Consider the following 22,513-nt stretch of genomic DNA (forward strand, 5'->3'; position numbering starts at 1 on the left):
CATAAATGTCTTACCTTCTTTCTTGAGTCTTTATCTTTTCCATTATTTTTTACTAAACTCTCTGCATACCTAGAAAGTATGATCAAATTCAAAATTAATTTTAAGCAAAGACTTGAAACATAAAACACTTTATACTTCAGTGAAGGCTCATCAATATCCGATATGATTGAGAACGGCTGTAGACGGGCTGAAGTCCAGCCTGTTTCTTTAGAACAAGAGATACTCAGCTCTTCCTACATCTTCACTATGCCAGCAGCAATCCTAGGAAGACAGTATCTTCAACAGAGAGAAGAAACTATGTGTTTTAACAAAGTTCTATATGACTATATATATATATACATATATATATATATGTATATATATGTACACACACACGTACATATATGACTCTATATCCTTATGAAAGTTCTAGAAAACTCCTGTAATTTTTTCAGTCAATCCCAAATATTACTTTAACACATCTTTATTTCCAAAAGAAACATTTAACTTGAAATAGGTTGTATTTTTTAATCACATTTTATATGTTGGTTAGGACCTAAAATTAAGACTTTCAGAATTTCAAATTGATTCTTCATTTTCAGAACCTAGACTCACCAATTCAATACAGCATGTGGTCTAAAGAAACAGAGAGCTGAGCAGAAGCCCCAGGCAGCCCATCACGCCTGCAATATAAAGTCTAGGAACCTACACCCCCGGGGTTAAGTGCTAGCTTTGCTTAAGCTTCAAAATTTAGGCCAAATACTTTTAATCTGAGTTTCCTTGAGCTGTGAAAAAGAATTACCAAATATGGTTGTCATAGAGAACAAATTAAAATCTAGAGCTTACATACAAAAACAATTTACAATAAACTCTAACCTGTAATCTTCATCAAAACAAGTATCTGGACAGTGGAGGAAATAATAAACAAAACTAAAAGGCCACTATGGAATGGGAGAAGAGATCTGTAAATGACATAGCAGATAAAGGGTTAGTATCCAAAATATATAGAGAATTTCTAAAACTCAATACCTGAAAAATGAATACTCTAAATAAAAAATGGGCAGAAAACATGAATAGACATTTTCCCAAAGAGCACATAAAGATGGCTGACACATGAAAGGATGTCCAGCATCACAGACTATTTTGGAAATTCAAATCAGAACTAAAATGAACTATCACCTCACACCTGTCAGAATGGCTCAAATCAACAACACAAGAAACAACAAGTGTTGGCGAGGACACGGAGCCAGAGGAACACTCGTGCACGCCTGGTGGGTACGCGAACTGGTGCAGCCACCGAGGAGAACTGGGTGCAGGTTCCTCAGAAAGCTAAATACAGACATACTGTGCGATCCGGCAGTTACTCTGCTACGTCTTTACCCAAAGAATATAAAAATCCTAGTTCAAAGGGATACAGGTAGGGGTACGTGGTTGGCTCAGTCAGTTAAGCGTCCGACTGCAGCTCAGGCCATGATCTCACAGTTTGTGGGTTCGAGCCTTGTGTCGGGCTCTGTTCTGACAGCTCGGAACCTGGAGCCTGCCTCAGATTCTGTGTCTCCCTGTCTGTCTGCCCCTTCCCTGCTTGTATTCCGTCTCTCTCTCTCAGAAATAAACATTAAAAAATGTTTTTTTCAGGGATACATGCACCCTGATGTTTATAGCAGCATTATCTACAACAGCCAAGAAATGGAAACAGTCCAAGTGTCCACCAAGTGATGAATGGATAAGGAAGATGTGGAGTATACACACGCACACACACAGGAATATTAATCAGCCATAACAAAGAGTGAATCTTGCCATTTGCAACAACATGGATGGAGCTAGAGAGTACAACAGGCAAAGTACATCAGTTGGAGAAAGACAAATAGCATATGATTTCACTCATATGTGGAATTTAAGAAGCAAATAAGCAAAGGAAAAACGAGAGAGAGACAAGCCAGAGAACACACTGCTGGCCACCAGCAAGGAGGTGGGTGCGGGATGGGGGAAAGGGGACGGGGCTAAGGGTGCACTTGTGAGGAGAACTGGGTGACGCACGGAAGTGCTGAATCACGATACTGCACACCTGAATCCAATGGAACTCTGTATGTTAACTAACTGGAATTTAAATTAAAACTTTAAAAAATTCTAGAGCTTACAAACAAAATGAGACTTTACACACAAACTCTCATCTGTAACCCTCACAAAACCCACACAAAATAGGTATTAGACCTTCCCAGTGGAGAAGGCTCTGAGGACCACCCACGCAGAGGCAGTCCTGGCCTCCAGCAGTGTGGTGTCTACAGCCTGGCTCTCTCTAAGGCGACCAGGCCTAAGACGGCATATTTGATCTGTGCTCTGACTTCTATACACTGGCGGGGGGGGCCCCGGCTGGCAGGAAAAGGGGCAGAAGCCCACCTGCAGACGCCCTGCCCTCTCCAGCAGCCGTGCCTCAGGGCAGGGGCTGCCCTCCCCGCCCCACACGCTCACCCTCCACAGTCAGCGCTACCTTTCCACGTCTGTATGAGCAGACATTAAACAAGCAAAATAAGAGGGGCGCCTGGGCAGCTCGATCAGTTGAGCATCTGACTTCAGCTCAGGTCATGATCTCACAGTTCATGAGTTCGAGCCCCATGTTGGTCTCTGTGCTGACAGCTGAGAGCCTGGAGCACGCTTTGAATTCTGTGACTCCCTCTCTCTCTGTCCCTTCCCTGCTCGTGTGCATGCGCTCCTTCTCTCTCTCTCTCTCTCTAAATAAATAAATGGTTTTTCATCTTGATGAGGTCCCAGTAGTTCATTTTTGTTCTTAATTCCCTTGCCTCTGGGGATGTCGAGGAAGAAATTGCTGCGATTGAGGTCTAGGAGGCTATTTCCTGCTTTCTCTTCCAGGGTTTTTATGGTTTCCTGTCTCACATTCAGATCCTTTATCCATTTTGAGTTTATTTTTGTGAATGGTGTAAGAAAGTGGTCTAATTTCATTTTTCTACATGTCGCTGTCCAGCTCTCCCAACACCACCTGTGGAAGAGGCTGTCCTTTTTCCACTGGATACTCTTTCCTGCTTTGTCAAATATTAATTGGCCATATACGTGTGGGTCCAGTTCTGGGTTCTCTATTCCATTCCACTGGTCCATGTGTCTGTTTTTGTGCCAATACCATACTGTCTTGATGATGACAGCTTTGTAGTAGAGGCTAAAGTCTGGAATTGTGATGCCTCCCGTTTTGGTTTTCTTCTTCAATATTACTTTGGCTATTTGGGGTTTTTTGCGGTTCCAGACGAATTTTAAGATAGTTTGTTCCAGCTTTGAGAAGAATGCTGGTGCAACTTTGATGGGGATTGCATTGAATGTGTAGATTGCTTTGGGTAATAATGACATTTTAACAATGTTTATTCTTCCAATCAATGAGAAAGGAATGTTTTTCCATTTCTTTGTGTCCTCTTCAATTTCCTTCATAAGTGTTCTATAGTTTTCAGCATACAGGTCTTTTACATCTTTGGTTAGGTTTATTCCTAGGTATTTTATGGTTTTTCATGCAATTGTGAATGGGATCTGTTTCTTGCTTTCTCTTTCTGTTGCTTCATTTTTGGTGTATAAGAATGCAACTGATTTCTGTACATTGACTTTGTACCCTGAAACATTACTGAATTCACTGATCAGTTCTAGAAGGCTTCTGGTGGAGTCGATCGGGTTTTCCATGTAGAGTATCATGTCATCTGTGAAAAGGGAAAGTTTGACTTCTTCTTTGCCGATTCTGATGCTTTTTATTTCCTTTTGTTGTCTGACTGCTGATGCTAGGACTTCCAGCACTATGTTAAACAGCAGTGGTGAGAGTGGACACCCCTGTTGTGTCCCTGATCTCAGGGAGAAAGCTCTCAGTTTTTCCCCATTGAGGATAACATTGGCTGTGGGCTTTTCGTAAATGGCTTTTATGATGTTTAAGTAAGTTCCTTCTATCCCAACTTTCTCGAGGGTTTTTATTAAGAAGAGATGTTGTATTTTGTCTAATGCTTTTTCAGCATCTATTGACAGGATCATATGATTTTTCTTTTGTTTTGTTGATATGGTGTACCACATTAATGGATTTGCAAATATTGAATCAGGCTTGTAACCCAGGAATAAATCCCACTTGATCATAATGGATAATACTTTTTATATGCTATTGAATTCGATTTGCTAGTATCTTGTTGAGTATTTTTGCATCTGTATTCATTAAGGATATTGGCCTGTAGTTCTCTTTGTTTGTTGGGCCTCTGCCTGGCGTAGGAATCAGAGTGATACGTGCTACATAGGATGAGTCCGGTAGTCTTCCTTCCATTTCTATTTTTTGGAATAGCTTGAGAAGGATCGGCGTTAACTCTGCGTTAAACATCTGGTAGAATTCCCCTGGGAATCCATCTGGCCCTAGGCTTTTATTTGTTGGGAGATTTTTGATAGCTGGCAAGGGTGTGGAGAAACAAGCACCTTCCTACACTGTTGGTGGGAAAGTAAACTGGTGCAGCTACTCTGGAAAACAGTGAGGAGGCTCCTCAAAAAACTATCAGTAGAACTCCCCTGTGACCCAGCAATAGCACTGCTAGGGATTTACCCAAGGGATACAGAAGTGCTGATGCATAGGAGCACATGCACCCCAATGTTCATAGCGGCACTTTCTACAATAGCCAAATCATGGAAAGAGTCTAAATGCCTATCACCTGATGAATGGATCAAGAAGATGTGGTATATATACAATGGAATACTACATGGCAATGAGGAAGAATGAAATCTGGCCATTTGTAGGAAAGTGGATGGACCTCGAGGGTGTCATGCTAAGCGAAATAAGTCAGGCAGAGAAGGACGGATACCGTATGTTTGCATTCATAGGTCTAACAGGAGAGACCTGGCAGGGGACCATGGGGAGAGGAAGGGGGAAAGAGAGCAGGGGAGAGTGAGGGCCACAGATCATGGGAGACTATTAAATACTGAAAACGAACCATGGACTGAAGGAGGAGGGGGAGGGAGGGAAGGGGTGATGGTCATGGTGGGGGGCACGTGTGGGGAGAAGCACTGGGTGTTATATGGAAACCAATTTGATAATAAACTATTAAAAAAATAAATGTTTTTTAAATAAAAAATAAATAAATGTTAAAAAATATTTTCTAAAGCAAAATAAGACTAATAATTTATGACAAGTTTCCAAGCTCCTTCAGTGCCCCTAATATATCATTTCGAGGGGTTGTATCAAGAGTAAATATGTACACTCATACTTCACTTTCATTTACTGGCTATAATCAGGAGCAGTAAAAAAAATCATTTTAAAGCATTTTTCAAGAAGCACAATGCACATAATAGTCACCAGAGAGTGCATGATCCTTCCTGGCTGCCGGTCAGATCTCTCCTTGAACTTGAACCCCGATTTCTGTGCTCACTGTTCTACGAAACAGAAAATTCCGTGACATTCGTTAATATAACATTGTAAAGTAACTATGATTAGTAAACTCTGTAAAACAAGCATGGACCCAAAATTCAACAAAAGCATCTACACCACAGGTATCTTTTAAAATATCTGTTTTTTACCAGCTAGCTTCAGTAAATTACATACTTAATGTAAGGAAGATGAGCAGTCTAAAAGGTGATTATACATTACCTCAGTAAGTAAAAGACATTTATACTTATCAATTTCACATTACTTTCAGATAAATCTGACTAGTCCCTTACATTCCTTAAAACTATGCACTTTCAAACACAATGTGGCTACTTCATAGATCCATCCACCTACAGAAAAGAGAATGTAAACACTCTTAAGAGAATTTGTAAAAATAAAATTAAAACCATCAGATTGCAAACCAGCATATCCAGGTAGGTCACTGAAGAAGAGAGGCATCTGTTGAGTCAGCGCTGGCAGGAGCCAAGGCCTGCAGGGAGGGGGCCCTGGAGGGAGGGCCGGCTGGTGACAAGGCCCCAGGGAGTAGCCCTCGAGGGCAAGGAAAGCTTACAGACCTGGGGACTGATCCCTGAAGAGTGCAGAGCAGAAGGCAGGCAGGACTAAATCACTCACTGAGAAAGACAGTCTGGAGGGCAATATACAACGTGTATCAAAAGCCTTAAAAACTTAAAAATATTCAAGTACCTTCTTCAACCTATAAATTCTACTTCTAGGAAATTATCCCTAGAAAATAATCAAAGATATGTATTAAGGTTTTTAATCTGTTTATCACAGAATATTTATGAAATAAAAAAATCTGAATGTTCAGTATTAGGTTACTTGTTAAATAAGGTTATGACCATATGAAAGAACACTAGATGGCCATTAAATACTCAATTATTAAAAATTATTTTCCAGGGGCACCTGGGTGGCTCAGTCAGTTAAGCATCTGACTTCGGCTCAGGTCATGATCTTAGGGTTTGTGAGTTTGAGCCCCACATCGAACTCTGTGCTGACAGCTCGGAGCCTGGAGCCTGCCTCAGATTCTGTGTTTCCCTCTCTCTCTGTCCCTCCCCTGTTCATGTTCAGTCTCTCAAAAATAAATAAACATTTTAAAAAAATGTTTTCTAATAATTTATTTTCCAGAACAAAGAGGAAAAATTGCATGATTCCAATTTTGCATTTTTATAAAGTTCATTTACATATAGGAAAAGAATTTTAAGTATATATACATTTATTTAAAAAACCATTTAAAAACTTAAAACAAAATAGAAATAAAATGAATAAAACATTTTAAAAATACACATTAAAAATTATTTTAAAGATTTTAATCTAGGGAAAGAGGTTTTTTAACATTCATTTATCTTTGAGAGAAAGACAGTGTGAGCGGGAGAGGAGTAGAGAGGGAGAGAGAGAATCCCCAGCAGGCTCACACTGTCAGCCCAGAGCCCAGTGGTGGGGGTGGGGGGGTTTGAACTCACAAACCGTGAGATAATGACCTGAGCTAAAATCCAGAGGCGGACACTTACCCGACTGAGCCCCCAGGTGCTCCTAGGAAAAGCAATTTAAAACGCCAGAGGGATGAACACCTGTCTGTGAGGGTCCCTTCCCAGTTACTGCGTCCCTCAGCCCGCTGACAGGAGTACAAAGTTTTGAACGTAAATGCGCAATGAGGTGGATCCCAGGGAGGTCCGGGGCTTTAGATACACACGTAAGCGCATGGCTAACAAAACAGACCCTGTCACACAACTGCTAAGGAACAGGACCCACGTTCCAATCAGGGGCAAAGGCTGCAGGTGACAGGGTAGGGTGAGGTCCCGCCGTGAGGGAAGGCGTTGACAAAGGAGCTGGAGGGTGCAGGCACGGGGCCAGATCGTCACACCCAGCAGACAGCACGGTCATGAGGCCAGGCAGCCACCGCAGGAATCTGGGGGGACATCCTTACCACACACCCCTCCACCAGACACGCTTTCGTGGATGGGCACCAGCCAGAGGCCCCAGGCTCTGGCTGGGCCACCGCAGTCCGTGGCCCTGAAGGCCCCACGCTCCTGAGTCTCGCACCACCTGCCCCTCCCTCTGCCCCCACCTGACAGGGAGCACTTTGCCTCAGAGTCTGGAAAAACCACACAGCAAAAAGTACACACACGTGAACAAAAAATACAATTAGGATGGAAAAATTTTAGGCAATCGCAGTAACTGTTACACCCTTTGCAAGCAGTGGTTTTAATTTTGTATTCTGCTTTGTAAACTTAATACCATTATTTCTGATTCAAACACTTTACTAAAATTATTCACTTACTTTCCACTTAAAAATATCTTCCTTTTTAATGTTTCGCAATTTCAGTTTTATGAGAGATTTCTGAATAGATGTTAAACGTGCATTCACAATATAGTCAGAAAATGTGACTTCCTAGTTCCTAGGAGGTCAGCAATCTCTCTGTGTGGGTCACACTACCCGGACTTGAATCTCGTTTTCACCAAGGTTACTGCTTCTCAGCAACACGCCGAGCACGCGGCCACACGAGCCCTGCCTCCGCTCGACGCGTGTGGCCTCGGGGCGGCTACAAAAGCTGCGGCGCGTCAGGAATGGTACCTTGGACTCCCAGGTCCTCGGCTCGGCTCTTGGCGGCCTCTCCTCTCCGACGCGAGAGCCTTCCCCGTGGCGCTTCTCTCGGTGTCGTCGTTCTTCCCCTCCCTTGTCAGAGAACGAATGGCTTTTTTCTCTTGAGTGCTTGTCTCTTCTCTCCCTCGTGCTGCCTTTTCCTCCACGCGTCTGCTCTCGGTCTGGCTCTCTGTGCCTCCTGTGTCTCCGCTCGCCTCCTTCCTTGTAGAGCCAGTACTGAAGAGGAGTGTCCCTGTTGTCGCCGTACTGCAGCTGGGATGGGACCCGGGGAAAGCGGCGTGAGCACAGGGAGCGCGGCTGCCAGCCTCGCACCTGCTGGGATGAAGGGGGCGGGGCCGCGCTGCCGCTCGCGCCTCCTCCGTCCGGACCCTGAACATGTGCTTCTGGAAAGAAAACCCGCCGGTGGCCACGCAGCCCAGAGGACAGAGGCGCCACGGCACACCCTCAGCGTGGCCAGTGCACCCCTCCTCTGCAGCCTCTCCGGGTCATTCTCGTCACCTCCTCCCCAGCTCTGACGGCACCCTGCGCTCCACAGACCCAGGCTCCCTGCCGTGAGATGCATGACCTCAGTGAGTGGACGACCATGAGCCCGCCAGTCCCCGGCAGTTCCCCCACAGGGAGAGTCGGGAAACCTGGCTCCCCTGTGTGGTCATCTCTGGAACCTCAAAACCGCTATGGATGCCCAGTTAGAACAGGTGACATCTGTCACATGGTGACGCACGACTACTGTAGAACAGACTCCAGGGGTCATGTCTCTGGCCCCTGGGTTTTACAATCATCATCAGTATGTCTCAACAGGACCCCAAATAGAAACACCCTTTTCCTTCCACCCAAGGCCTCCTCTACTCATAGCCAACAGGTTGTCACTGCTTGCTCGACAGCCGGAGAGCCCTGTCCCTCTGCTCCCTCCTCCCACCCCCCACCCCACCCCCGTGGCTGCCCAGCGGGCCCCTGACTCTCCTTCGCCCCACCCCCACCCGCCTTGCTCACCCCCGCCAGCACGACTTTCCTGCAGAAACCATGTGGGCAAACTCTCAGTCGTGAAGCTAGCTACCACCACACCCCCGTCACCAAAATCAATTCTATGGGGATTATAAATTTAAGGGGTAAAAAGTACTACAATGACTCGAGCAAAACCCAGGCGGTGCTTATGTAATGCTGGTAGGGGAAAGGCTCTCTGAGCGCTACACCAACCAAAGCAATGACAGACAGACTAGATGACCTCAAAACTTCAAACTTACTTATAAAAACAAAGATTTTACGAGAAAAACTCAAAACAGAAATGGAAAAATAAATAACCAGTAGGGAGTTCATCTTTAAAGTCCTCTCAGAATAAGACGCTCTGTTAGGAAAGGAAGCAACCGCGCCCCGGAGTAACTGACAGGAGCGCAGGAAACCCTGTCATAAAACGCTCAGACGTGCCCCCTCGTTCTGAATCAAACAAGCGAAGGCTAAAAATCATGGTTGTGCCCAGCGGCCGCCTGGGACATGAGCGTCACACTCTGACGATACAACTGATCACAGCGTTCGTGCGCAGCAGGGGGAGTCGGCTTACAGTACTCTCACCTCGCAAGCTCACTTCCAGAACTTAATCAGGAGAAAATAACTACGAATAAACGAAAAGACTTTACCCATGCATGTCTTTATAATAAAACAACATCCAGAAGCAACCTAAGTGTCAAAAAAAAGCAGATGTGCCAAGAAAACTATGACACACTCATATCATTGAATGCTATATCGTGCAGCCGTTAAAATAATATTACAGAGAAACAGGACTTAGAAAAATGTTCCAAATGTATCATTTAAACAGTTCATAAAACTCCACGTTAAGAAAACAAGTGTGTTGGGGCTCCTGGGCAGCTCAGTTGGTTAAGCGTACGACTTCAGCTCAGGTCATGATCTCATGGTTCATGAGTTCAAGCCCCACGCTGGGCTCTGTGCTGACAGCTAGCTCAGAGCCTGGAGCCTGTCTTCGGATTCTGTATCTCCCTCTCTCTCTCTGACCCTCCCCTGCTTGCACTATCTCTATCTCTCAAAAATAAATAAATAACATTTTTAAAAAGTTTTTTAAAGAAAACAAATGCGTAAACAAACACATGAACACAAATACATACATAAATCTACTCTATCAGAATAAATACTTAAATATTATCAATAATTCTCTCTGGGTGGAATTTGTTTTTATTTTCTTAGCATTTGGACTCTCTAAATTTTCCAAAATCACCATGTACTCCTCTTAGAATCAGAGAACACCATGTGTGTTTGAGGGAGAAGCGGAAGCAAACTTCCTCAGACCTTGAACCCTGTTGTCACATTCTCCCAAACCGCTTCTAACACTGCTGTGTGTGCGCCCGGCTCCTGGGCTTGCCACCTACCTTTCTTTCTCGGTACCGCCTCTCCCTCTCTTTGTCCCCCTGTTCAGAGTCTTCCTCTCTCTTCCCCTTCTCTTCAGCTCTCACTTTGCTACCTACAGAAATGAACACATTTTCAATATTCCCAAACTGTCGCACATCAAAATGATCTTCTAACATCTTCGCATGCGGTCTTCACGGTACATATTGCAATCACCTATGAAAACAGATTCTTCAGTTAAAGCACATCCTCCAGTATTAAGAATGGAAAGTTCTAGGGGCGCCTGGATGGCTCAGTCGGTTGAGCGTCCGACTCTGGGTTTCGGCTCAGGTCCCACGGCTCATGAGATTAAGTCCCGGGTCGGGCTCTGCTTGGGATTCCTCCTCTCTTGCAGCCTCGCTCCTGCTTACATACACATGCACACTCTCTCTCAAAAATAAGTAAGAAAGTTTTTAAAGAAGAACAGAAAGTTCTAAAATCTAAACTTAAAATGGGCTAATGAGGGAGATCACAATGTCCACTGCCATGGAGGGAACCTGCAAAATATGAGACTAACCCTACTAGGAACTCGAAAGGGGCACCAGTCCAAATACACAAGCCACCTGGGCTCCTGGTCACTGACAGAGATGCCCAGGGAAGCAAAGCCCGGGCCACAGAGAAACTGTGCCTGGCTGCAAAGACAGTAATGCCTGCCTCGTGAACTACGGGAACCGCACACCCCACGACCTCCTGGCGCCCACTGCTGAGGGCACAGTGGATGGGGGAGGCCGCTGTGATGCGGAGAACGTGCAGCCCGTCCACTGGCACCTACCCCTACACACAATTTAAGGTCTCTCCCTGCTGATCAAACTAGAGTTTCACTTTTGAATCTGTACAGACCAAAAAAAAGTCATTAGGCTTAAAATTGAGAGAATCAAGGTTTCAAAAGATGAAGACAAAATTAAACAGAAACATGGAAATAAAGTCCTTGTGGGGCCCTGACTACTTTTCTGGGAGCCTGGGATACAAGAGATCCAAATGGGGTCGGGGCCAGGTTTGGGAGACTGCAGGACAAAGTGGGGTCAGAGTGACTCCTGGGTTTTCCAATCTGAGGATGGGAAGGGCACAGGTGTATCAACTACAATGGGTAAGGCTTTGGAGAAGTAGGATTTCAGAAGCTCAGCACAGGACCCATTATGTTTGCAACATCCATCAGACATCTAAGGACAAGAGGGTGTGTAAGCCCAGAACTCAGGGGAAAACCTAGCTAGGGAGCCAAACTTGGAAATCAGGAATGGATGACTAGTACATAAAATCAGGAGAAAGGGTGCAGTCACCGAGGGAGGGGCAGAGGCAGAAGCTGTCCAAAGAGCAGGCCCACGCTTCACAGAAGAGGAGGCTCAGAGGAGACGTGGAAGGCAGGAACCGCCAAGGAAGGGGAAGGAATGTCAGAGTCTAATCACACGATTATGTGTATCAACAACGCACTGAAAAACTAAGGTCAGGGAGCAACCACAAAAGAGTGATCTGAGAACAAAAAAGATTTTATTAGAAATAAATACCAAGAGCGTCAATATAATAATCCTTAAGAGCAGCAGCAGATAGTAGGATAGTTTCTGCCAAACTTACCGAGGGGTGACCCTGCTAACCTGTAAGTGCAGCCCTCGGCATCCCGCACCCAACAATGCGCTCGCGCCCCGAGCTGCATGGCTGCTGAGCTGGGTGCCGACACCTGAAGTGGCCCTGGCAGGAGGCAAGAGCCTGCGACAGGAACAGGGACAAAGGGCCTGGGTGTCCATTCTTTTCGTAACCAGAACCCCCAGCCTTCTTGATGATTCTAACAATTTCTACACACTCCTTAAATACATTCCTTTCTGGGGGGCACCTGCGGGGCTCAGTCGGTTGAGCGTCTGTCTCTTGATTTTGGCTCAGGTCATGCTCTCACGGTTTGCAAGACTGAACCCCACCTCAGCCTCTGGGCTGACAGCATGGAGACTGCTTAGTTTCATTCTCTCTCTCTCTCTCTCTCTCTCTCTCTCTCTCTCTGTGCCCTGTTCATGTGTGCACAGTCTCTCTGTCAAAATAGATAAATGAACTTTAAAAAAGAATATAATTTTTTAAGATAATAAATATGTTCCTTTTTGTTTACATTGACTAGTCTGAATTTTTTAGAAGTGTATACTATTTAATTAAAAAAAGATGATACTTCCATTTTGATGGGGTATAGTATGCACCTTCACCTTAGAATTCATGGGAATTTAAATAAAAACATTTAAATTTTGCTCAGAATAAAACACACTTTTGAGGAGCACCTGGGTGGCTCAGTTGGTTAAGCGTCCAACTTCAGCTCAGGTCATGATCTCACCGTTTGTGGGTTTGAGCCCCGCATCGGGCTCTGTGCAGAGAGCTCAGAGCCTGGAGCCTGCTTCGGATTATGTGTCTCCCTCTCTGACCCTCCCCCTGCTCGCACATGCTCTATCTCTCTCTCCCAAAAATAAATTAAAAAACATAAAAAAAAACACCTGACACTTTTGAGGAATTCTTGTCAATGACCATTATTTTTGTTTATTTACAATGTGGGCTGAGCTTAGTTGGGTAATCCAAAATGTGTTTCAATAGTAAACTCTAGCAAATGAGAAAACGTATTATTCCTTTCAATGACTGAATGAGTTTTCAAAATATCAAAAAGAAAATGGTGAAGAGGACATACACACACACCAGAGGCCTGTGCCTTTGAGGCCCAAGTTCAGATGTCCATAAAAACCAGGAGAGAAAATACAAAGATGAGTGAGCACTACAAGAGGGGAAACGCTCCCATGGAGGAAGCTCATTTACAGAGAAACGTGGACAAGACGCAATGGACAGCGAAGAACGCCTCGGGAGGGAACCTACTCAGTGAAGCTCTTCACAGTAATTGGATTAATTATGTTGAGTTCTTTTGGACCAAACCTTTTGTCTTTAGAGTTGATCATTGTCTGTGATTGCATGTTTCCTTCACCTGTGTTGTCCCTAGCATTCAGAGAGGAGGGGCAGGAAGCCTCCTAAAGGTAGCCTCAACCTCTACTTTTGTGCATTATTCTGAGAATAAATTTGTTTCAGAAACACCTGCAGGGAACACGCACCTGCCCGCCCCGGAGCCACCTACAGGGGACATGCACCTGCCCGCCCCTGGAGCCACCTGCGGGGAACACGCACCTGCCCACCCTGGAGCCACCTATGGGACACGCACCTGCCGGTGCCCAGGAACTGCCTGCGGGGGACACGCACCTGCCTGCCCTGGAGCCACCTGCGGGGACATGCACCTGCCCGCCCTGGAGCCATCCGCAGGGGACACGCACCTGCCTGCCCTGGAGCCACCCACAGAGGACATGCACCTGCCTCCCCCAGAGCCACCTGCAGGGGACACGCACCTGTCCGCCTCAGAGCCACCTGCGGGGACACGCACCTGCCGGTGCCCAGGAACTGCCTGTGGGGGATACGCACCTGCCCTCGCCCTGCGCTCCGCCTGCTCGGGGAGCTGCCGGCCCAGCAGGCTGTGGCGGGCCGTCTGCCGCAGCTCCTCCCTCCTCACTCTGCAGTCTTTGTCCTTGTCTGTGTCTTTTCCTCGACTGTGAGATTTCTCTGCATCCTGCTCTCGGTATTTCTCTTTGTGCCTTTCTCCGTCCCGGTCTCTGGAGTCCCTTTTCCTTTCCCTCAGTGTTTCTCTGTCTCTGTTCCCACGAGGGTTCTCCCTGGAAGCGTGACGGTCTCTCTCGGAGGGCCTCTCTCTGTGCTTGGTGTCTCGGTCTGGGTCCCTGTGCTTTTGCTCTTTGTATTCAAGGAAGTCCACTTCTGACTCCTTCTGCAGCTTCTTTTCTCTGTGTTTCTTATCTTCCTTGGGACTACCTGACTGTGCAGCCTAAACCAAGAGAAAGCAAGCAGAATGGGAGTCATACTCACTGAGGCGTCCTAACACTAGCTTCACCTCCTTCCATCCCAGCAAGATGGGCCTGGGAGAAGAGCCGCAGAGCCCACAGGAAGTGGAATCAGACTGAGCGTTTCTAGGACCAGCAATGGGTGCCTGCTCATTAGAGACACTCCTGTTCGCTGGCAGGTCAAATCTGAAACGCTCCATGGAACAGACAGAAAAAGAAAGGGCGACTGAAGCTGTGTCTGAAGGTCTCTGTGACAGCAACAGCCTGGGTCCCACGCAAAGGACAAGGACCCCTCCCTTTATAAAACTCTCGGGAGGTCTCGCTCTCAACCCTTGTTAACCTTAAAACTAAAACCTCCAGTTATCTTACGAGCAAAAATGGGTTTCCTCAGGAATGGCAGAGAAGTGCGGTCTGGGACAAGTAAGCTAGTAAGCAAAACCACAGGTGCTTCTGCAGAAAAAGGAGAGGAGGCTCTTTCCTAGAGGAAGGGCGGGGCTGGGAGGGGCTGCCGTGAACCACAAGTCCGTCGGGCTAAGTCAGAGCGGCTCTTGGCGCAGCTGTCGCCAGGGGAGGAGGAAACCTTCCTTCCCCCTGCTGCGAGAGTACCACAGTGTCACCTGGGAGGTGCGCCTCTTCCCGTTGGGTCTGCAGAGGACAGTGGGGTGGGGATGCCTGAGAGCCCGCCCTTCCCAGCGCCGGCCTCCCGGCGCCATTCTAAAGGAGGGTTCCTTTCATTTTCATAGCCCAAGCCCCTCCACATACACACACATGCACACGCACATACGTGCACACAGACATACCCAAATACACACTTGCAAACATACCACACAAGCACATACACTCACAGAGAAACCGCACACATATACAGACACACACATGCACTCAGTGCACACTAACACACACACGTATAGACACACATCGCATATGCCCTGAACCGTAGCAGAAACCTGATGGAGCGGGCAGCGCCATCCCCCACGGTTCCAGAGCTATTAACCACACGTATGTACCTGAGTCAAGAATGCTTCCGGGGGCGCCTGGGGGGCTCAGTCAGTTGAGCGTCTGACTTTGGCTCAGGTCATGATCTTGCCGTTTGTGAGTTCAAGCCCACATCGGGCTCTGTGCTGACCGCTCAGAGTCTGGAGCCTGCTTTGGATTCTGTGTCTCCCTCCCTCTCTGCCCCTCCCCTGCTCATACTCTGTCTCTGTCTCTCTCTCCCTCTCAAAAATAAGTAAACATTAAAAAAAAAAAAAGAATGCTTCTGAAATGAGCCATACATAGCAAAGTTAGGCTGTGCTGAAAACCAAATAAAACTGTCCAAGAAACCATCCAAGGTCCAAGAGGACCCCGACTCAAATCTTGAAAATACGTTACCCAAAGGTGTTTTCTGAGATCATCTGCTCTCCAAGTATCATCTTTCGTTCTTCTCTAAAAAGAAAATTATAAAGTTAGAATTTTTAAAGTTTACAAGGCTAACTGTGTACACTCTAGTGAGCTGCTTTTTCATGAGACCATGTTAAGTCAATGGCAATTAGTCGTTGACCTGCAAGAAATTACCACCTACTAGAAGGAAAGGTATTAGTAACACAGATTTAAAAAAAAACTACTTCCTAGTCTAAATGTGCCTACGAACAATTACAGAATATGTTCCTCTGGCTACTTCCTAAGAGGAGGGAACACACACTCCCCACCTTCCCTGTGTCACCAATGCCCCACGTCAGCGTCCACTCCCACCGCCCAAGAGCAGTTCCCCCGAAGGGCCCCGCCTGGCAGGCCGCCCCCACCAGGTGTGAGCACCCAGCAACGGGACTCCTCCATAGGTCCAGACACAGTCCGCCTGCCACGTGCAAGACACACCTGAATAATGAGAGAAACTCACCAAGCAAACTGTTCAAGGATGCTTCTTATAGACAAGACAGATGGGTCCACATTATTTTATTTTCACTTTGAGAAACACTACTTTGCGGTTACAAAAAGAGGGTTAAATTTTTGTAAGGTTCAGATTTTTTTTATTCTTAAGTCTATTTACTTTGAGAGACGGAGAGAGCAGAGGCGGGGCAGAGAGGGACGGAGAGAAAGAATCTCAGGCCGGCTCTGTGTGGTCAGTGCAGAGCCCGATGCGGGGCTTGAACCCACGAACTGTGAGATCTTGACCTGAGCTGAAACCAAGAGTCTGATGCTTAGCCTTATGAACCACCCAGGCACCTCTGTAAGGTTCAGATTTAAAGCAAATGTAGTACCAATGAAAACCAAATTTATGAATTTGCCACTTACTTATGGATGAGTCACCAAAAATCTTCCTAGTGATGTGAAAATTAGGGAAACAGAAAAACAATTCACAATAGTTCATAAGTACGCTAATTAAAAATAAATAAAAAGCAATCAACTTTAAGAATCTAGCCACAGTATACTATAACCACAAAATTTACTGAGGCCCTTCGGGAGCTGACTGCAGATCAGCAGTGGAGGGAGAGGGTCACAGAAAAACCGCTGCCAGCCCGGGAGAGCTGAGCTCCACTCCCACCGGTGCAGGGGTGGAGGCGCCCTGAAAGGAGCAACTGGGGCAGGAAAACCACACAGCAGTGGTCCATGTAAATGCAGCCAGGCCGGCTGTGTCTGCAGGCAGGCAACTGTGGAAGTCAGTAGCCTGCCTTCCCACAGACACCTGGAGGCAGAGGCCTCATCCTTCCTGAAGGTTCCATTTCCTGGATGGCCCTCAAGTCCTAGGGAGAAACCCTCCTGGGTTAAGACACACACGGACATCTCCAAGGGAAGGGGAAGGATGTGCAACTGCAAATGTACTAGAAGAGGGGAGAGGCCTCTCTAGGTGCTGGACAAACAAACTGCCACTCTTCTGACAGGTCTGAGCCTTGCCAGATGGGAGCTCAGAGGGGGCTGGGCCACCATAGGGTCACAGCCTTAGGCTGCCAGGAATGTTGGGTCGCTAAATGTTGGGTCTCCTCTTGTAGGAGACCCTCGTAAGTGGGTCAGTGAGGACCAACTCCTGGAGAGCCCTGTGTACTTGCCCTAGAACATGCAGTCTTTCTAAAAACAGAACGAAATAGCCCTACATTGACCTGAACAGTTTACAGCTTTTGCCATTAACTGCACGGCTGGAACACAGCGACTCCCAGTTCATACCAACATTGAAAAGAGAGTAGAAATTCATTTTCTTCTGAGGATAACCTAAATGTTTGCACATTTCAAGCTATGATTAATAAATCTCATGATAATAATAAACTCACACATTACCAATAACTTGGTACGTAACAAAAATTTAGAAATTTTTAGAATCTTCGGTGAGCACTGAAATTAATAAAAGTCATAAACACTGGATGCAAGGTAAAGTGTTTTAAAGAATTATCATTGAAAACTGTCATTACCATTATCAAGCAGGTGTAAAGCCAGCAAACATGCTATTAAGTTTTAGTTTTCTAAGAATAACTACAAAATACTGAATGCTGGTACGATCCTAGCAGAAATAAAGGACACAAAACTGGTTATATTTGTGATTGCCATCATGTCAGCAAATAAATATATTGACACAAACCTAAAGAAGAGCTTGGTACATGATAAAGTTATAATAAACAACATTGGGGCACCCAGGTGGCCCAGTGGGTGAAGCATCCGACTCCGATTCAGATCATGATCTGGCCATTTGAGAGCTCCAGCCTCACGTTGGGCTCTCTGCACTGGTGGTGTGGAGCTTGCTTGGGATTCTCTCTTTCCCTCTCTTTCTCTCTGTGCCCCTTCCCCACTTGCGTTCTCTCTCAAAGTAAATAAACTTGAAAAAAAATTAAACATCAAAAAATCCAGTACAATTTTATTCCAATCCCTCCATGAAGGCTTTATCCTTCCTTAACTTTATGGAACAAAACACACTAATTCTTCAGCACTATAATAATTACATGACTAGGTTCTAATGACCAGAAGATTAACTTCCTAAGTTAATGGCCAACTTGCAAATGAGAACCTCATATGAGTATTCGGTAGGTGCTTTTGCTACTTTGAAATGTTTATTTTATAAATATGTATTAGAAAAGCCCCAAAGTAATCCAAAGTAATGCAAAATGTGATGGACTAGATGAACGTCATCCAAGAGCACAGAAAAACAGGAGAGAAGAGATCTAATAACGAAACACATCTGACAATTACGTGGTTTGGAAGTAAAGAGCCTGAGGAATCTCCATGCTCTGGAGCCCGATCCTCGTGGTTAAGAACAAGCCTTTACAAACAATTCTGGGAGAGGACTTGGAGGGAGCCGCCACAGCAGACCCCTACTACTCCAGAAACTTACTTTAATTAATCTGGTGCTTCATTAAAAAGTATGAAGAATCAATCGGGCATTTCACGGAAAAAAATGACATAAGAAAGAGAAGACTCAAGAAAAACAAAGAAAAAAAACCCTAAAAGAAAAGACTTTTAACTCTAGAGAACAAACTGAGGGTTAGCGGAGGGATGTGGGGGAGGGATGTGCTAAATTGGTGATGGGCATTAAGGAGGGCACTTGCTGTGATGAGCACTGGGTGTCATATGTAAGTGAGAATCACCAAGTTCTACTGCTGAAACCAATCCTATACTGTATGGTAACTACCTTGAATTTAAATAAAATCTGGTAAGAAAAAAATATATATGACCCAAAGGAAAAAAAGAGAAATCTTTATTAAAAAAAAATCAGAGAAATACTTACCTCCCCCTGCAATGTTCATAGCACCATTATTTACAATAGCCAAGTTATGGAAACAGTCCAAGTGTCCACTGATCGATAAATGGATAAAGAAGGGGGTGGGCGCCTGGCTGGCTCAGTAGGTTGAATGCCAGACTTCGGCTCAGGTCATGATCTCTTGGTTCATGAGTTCGAGCCCCTCATTGGCTTCTGTGCTGACAGCTCAGAGCCTTGAGCCTGCTTTGGATTCTGTGTCTTCCTCTGTTTCTGCTCCTCCCCTGCTCATGTCTCCCGTCTCCCCCCAAAATAAACAAACATTTAAAAAGTTAAAAAAGAAAAGACGTATACATATACAATGGAATATTAGCCATAAAAAGAATAAAATTTTGCCATTTGCAAGGACATGAATGGAACTACAGAGTATTATGCTAAGTGAAATAAGTCAGTTAGGGAAAGACAAATATCACATAATTTCACTCATATGTGGAATTTAGGAAACAAAACATTTGAGCAAAAGGGGAAAAAAGAGAAATCAAGAAACACTCTAAATTATAAAGCTTAGCAGAAGGGAGAGGTGGGGGGATGGGTGAAACAGGCGACAGGAATTAAGAAGTGCACTTGTCTTAATGAGCATTCAGCAATTTATGAAATTGTTGAACACTATATTGTACACTAGAAGCTAGTATCACCTTGTATGTTAACTCTATGGGAATTAAATTTGAATTTTAAAAAATTTTTAAGAATTAAAAAAAGCTTCCTGCAGGAACCCCAAGGCCGGACCATGCTTTGAGAGCTATCTCTCCATCTCTTTACTTGTAACGAGTCATAAAAGTTCTTTGTTTTCAAAGTTAATTAATTGAATTAGAATTAACAATTATGTAGATGAAGTCAACATTACAGTTAGAGAAACCAGAATATAGAAAAAAGAAAGTCAAGGAGATGGAAAATATGTGCCATGAATTCAACATCTAACAGCTGTATCAGAGTTCCATAAAGAATGAAGAAAACAGAAAGAAGGAAATATAGAATAGAAAAAAATGTCCTGGGGGCACCTGGGTGGCCCAGTCAGTTAAACATCTGGCTCTCGATTTCAGCTCAGGTCATGATCTCATTGTAAGTTCAAGCCCCGTGTCAGGCTCTACACTGACAGCGAGGAGCCTGCTTGGGATTTGCTCTCTGCCACTCCCTTGAGTGAGCATGTACATTCTCTCTCTCTCAAAAATAAATAAAACAAGAAAGAAAGCAAGCAAGCAAGGAAGGAAGAAAGGAAGGAAGGAAGAATTGTCCTAGAAGCAAAGGTAGACTTGAGTTTTCATTCTGAAAGCGATAATCAAATGTCAAAAATAATGAATAAAAAAAGACACAATAAACACATGGCCATATATGTTCAGAACACCAAGGACAGGAGCCTAAACCTTCTGGAAAGAAATAAACGTTACTTACAAAAACATCTCATCAGCCAAACTGGTTGCGAGAAGACAAAAGCAGAGTGCCTTCAAAGTCCTGGGGAGATTAATTCTGATCCTGGAATTCTATGTTAAGCTAAAGTCTGAAACAAGTGTATCAGTAGACTAAAGACTGTCTTCCTCCATCCTCTCATTTAAAAAGGTACTTGAGGATTTACTCCAGGGGAAAAAGGGGAAGATATCAAGAAAGCTAATGCCACTGGATCGAAAAACAAACAAACAGTAGACCAAACCCAGAATTACAAATAAATTTCCAGATGATAACTCTGAAAAAGTCTAGAAAAAACTGAGCCCTCATTAGAACAGAAGTCAGAGAACTCTGGGAAGAATTTTTAAAGTAGATTTTGTTAAACAGATAATATGACTGAATAATAAGCTAAAATATGTAAGTGATAAGGTTAAGGGGGAAAACGCATTTTATTTTTGCCAAAGAAACAGCAAATTACAGGAAAATCAAAGGACCATTGAAGAAAGACATGCTCCAAATATGAACTAAATGACACTGTGGTACATTTAATTGAAAGTAAGAAAATAAGATCTAGTGACCCTGGTGCCAGGAACAGAGCTCCTTGAGCAGCAGGAGTTGAGGGACACAGGACTACATCTTCTCTATCTGTGTATTCACACTACTTAATGCTGCAGTAAATACTACTTGTACCTAATCACATATTACAGTGGGTATTAGCTTTTTATTTCAAAAATCAACCTACAAATCACAGAATGTAAGTTAAGAATGACTAATGAAAATACAAGGGAATGGTATGGAAGATGACAGGGGTCAGGAAGTTGGTGGACTTAAAAATAGGTGGAGGGTAGCATATGGTACTAATTTCCTAATCTTAATAAACGGGACGTTAAAAGATACTATCTAAAGTTGACAATAACACTAAATAGATATAGATAGTATTAGCTAACACTGCAAAAGTAAATGATAGAGAGGAGTAAAAGTAGGAAATGCATGCAAACTAAAACTCTCTCTTTTACCGTTCAGGAATCAATACACGAGAAAAATAAAATTTACCGACTGTTACTAACGCTGTTTTAAACACCTTTCTAGCCACTTTTATTACAAAATCTCATTGACCCCATAAACACCTAAGAAGTTGCTATTATTAATGTCCCAATTTTATGAACTACAGAAGAAGACTTGTGAAGTCATTTTCCCGATGACATGAAAGGAAGTACATAAGCCAGAATTCAAACTCCAGCTACTTCACTACATTCCCGCTCTCTGAAGCTGGGCGCGATGGTGCTAACGAAGGTCAGAGGGGAAGGGGGTGACCACAGCAAAGCAACACCGTCCCGTCACTCGCGAGTCCACCACTCTGTACTTCCGTCAGTCCACGCCACCACCTGGCTCCCAACCGCGCAAGCCCTGCTACACCCGGCCCTGGACCTACTCTTACAACACCCAGCGCGAGACGCGACAACGGCGGGAAGCAAGCCAGGACGCCGACAACCGTGCGCTCCGACCCCGGGACCGGCCCAGCGAACCGTCCACTCGCACCCACCTTCCCGGGATCCATCGCCGCTCACAGGCCGCGGCCGCCGGGCCGGCGTCCCTGGTTCCTAGCAACTAGCAGGCGCGAGCAGCGGAGCGCCGAACCACCGCTTCCCGGCACACCTTGCGGCTGCGCCTACGTGCTTGCGCTCTTCCGGCCCCCAGCACTTGGCAGGCACGAGCAGAGGAGCGCCGGGCCACCGCTGTCCCAGAACGCCCCGCGGTGATTCCCGGAGCGCCGGTGCTTCCCCGACTCCTAGCAACTGACAGGCAGAAACAGCAGAGGGCCGAGCGATCGCTGGCCCGTCTGACACCTGCTCCCCACCCCACCCCCTGCCCCAGCAATCCCGGCCTCGCCTTGCGAGGCGTAAAGGAAGGGGCCGAAGCTGGGGTCTACTGCCTTGTCAGCGATCGGTTGGGTGGGGGGTGTAGGCCTCAGCGCGGGGACTGAGCTGGGCTGACGCTCCGTCCTGGCTGAGAGGACCAGAAGTTGAGCCGGGTCACTGGACATCCGGAGCTACTACGAGGAAACTGAGGCACAGTTTCTGAGCCAACTGCGACTTAACCCGCTAAACTCAATCTCCTGGGTTCTTTGCTCCTCAGAGCCCACCGGCCAGGTACCTGGAGGGCGGTATTCTCGGGTCCTGGAACAGCAT

The 22,513-nt window shown here is 45.5% G+C and overlaps 1 protein-coding gene across 1 annotated transcript in view; it reads right to left on the reverse strand.

Moving 5' to 3' along the window:
- Nucleotides 1–22,035, reverse strand: part of WDR60 (WD repeat domain 60) — a 56,119-nt gene extending 34,084 nt beyond the window's left edge. The window contains exons 1-7 of the mRNA XM_029920827.1: nucleotides 21,868–22,035; nucleotides 15,599–15,652; nucleotides 13,797–14,211; nucleotides 10,358–10,449; nucleotides 7,953–8,234; nucleotides 5,291–5,367; nucleotides 15–69 (exon numbers count right to left, since the gene is read on the reverse strand). Coding sequence (XP_029776687.1) covers nucleotides 15–69; nucleotides 5,291–5,367; nucleotides 7,953–8,234; nucleotides 10,358–10,449; nucleotides 13,797–14,211; nucleotides 15,599–15,652; nucleotides 21,868–21,882 — 990 coding nt within the window. The 5' untranslated portion in view covers nucleotides 21,883–22,035. The remainder of the gene's footprint in view (nucleotides 1–14; nucleotides 70–5,290; nucleotides 5,368–7,952; nucleotides 8,235–10,357; nucleotides 10,450–13,796; nucleotides 14,212–15,598; nucleotides 15,653–21,867) is intronic.
- Between the last annotated feature and the right edge of the window lie 478 nt (nucleotides 22,036–22,513).

Source organism: Suricata suricatta, chromosome 2 (genome assembly GCF_006229205.1).
Source record: "Suricata suricatta isolate VVHF042 chromosome 2, meerkat_22Aug2017_6uvM2_HiC, whole genome shotgun sequence".
Lineage (NCBI taxonomy): Eukaryota > Metazoa > Chordata > Mammalia > Carnivora > Herpestidae > Suricata > Suricata suricatta.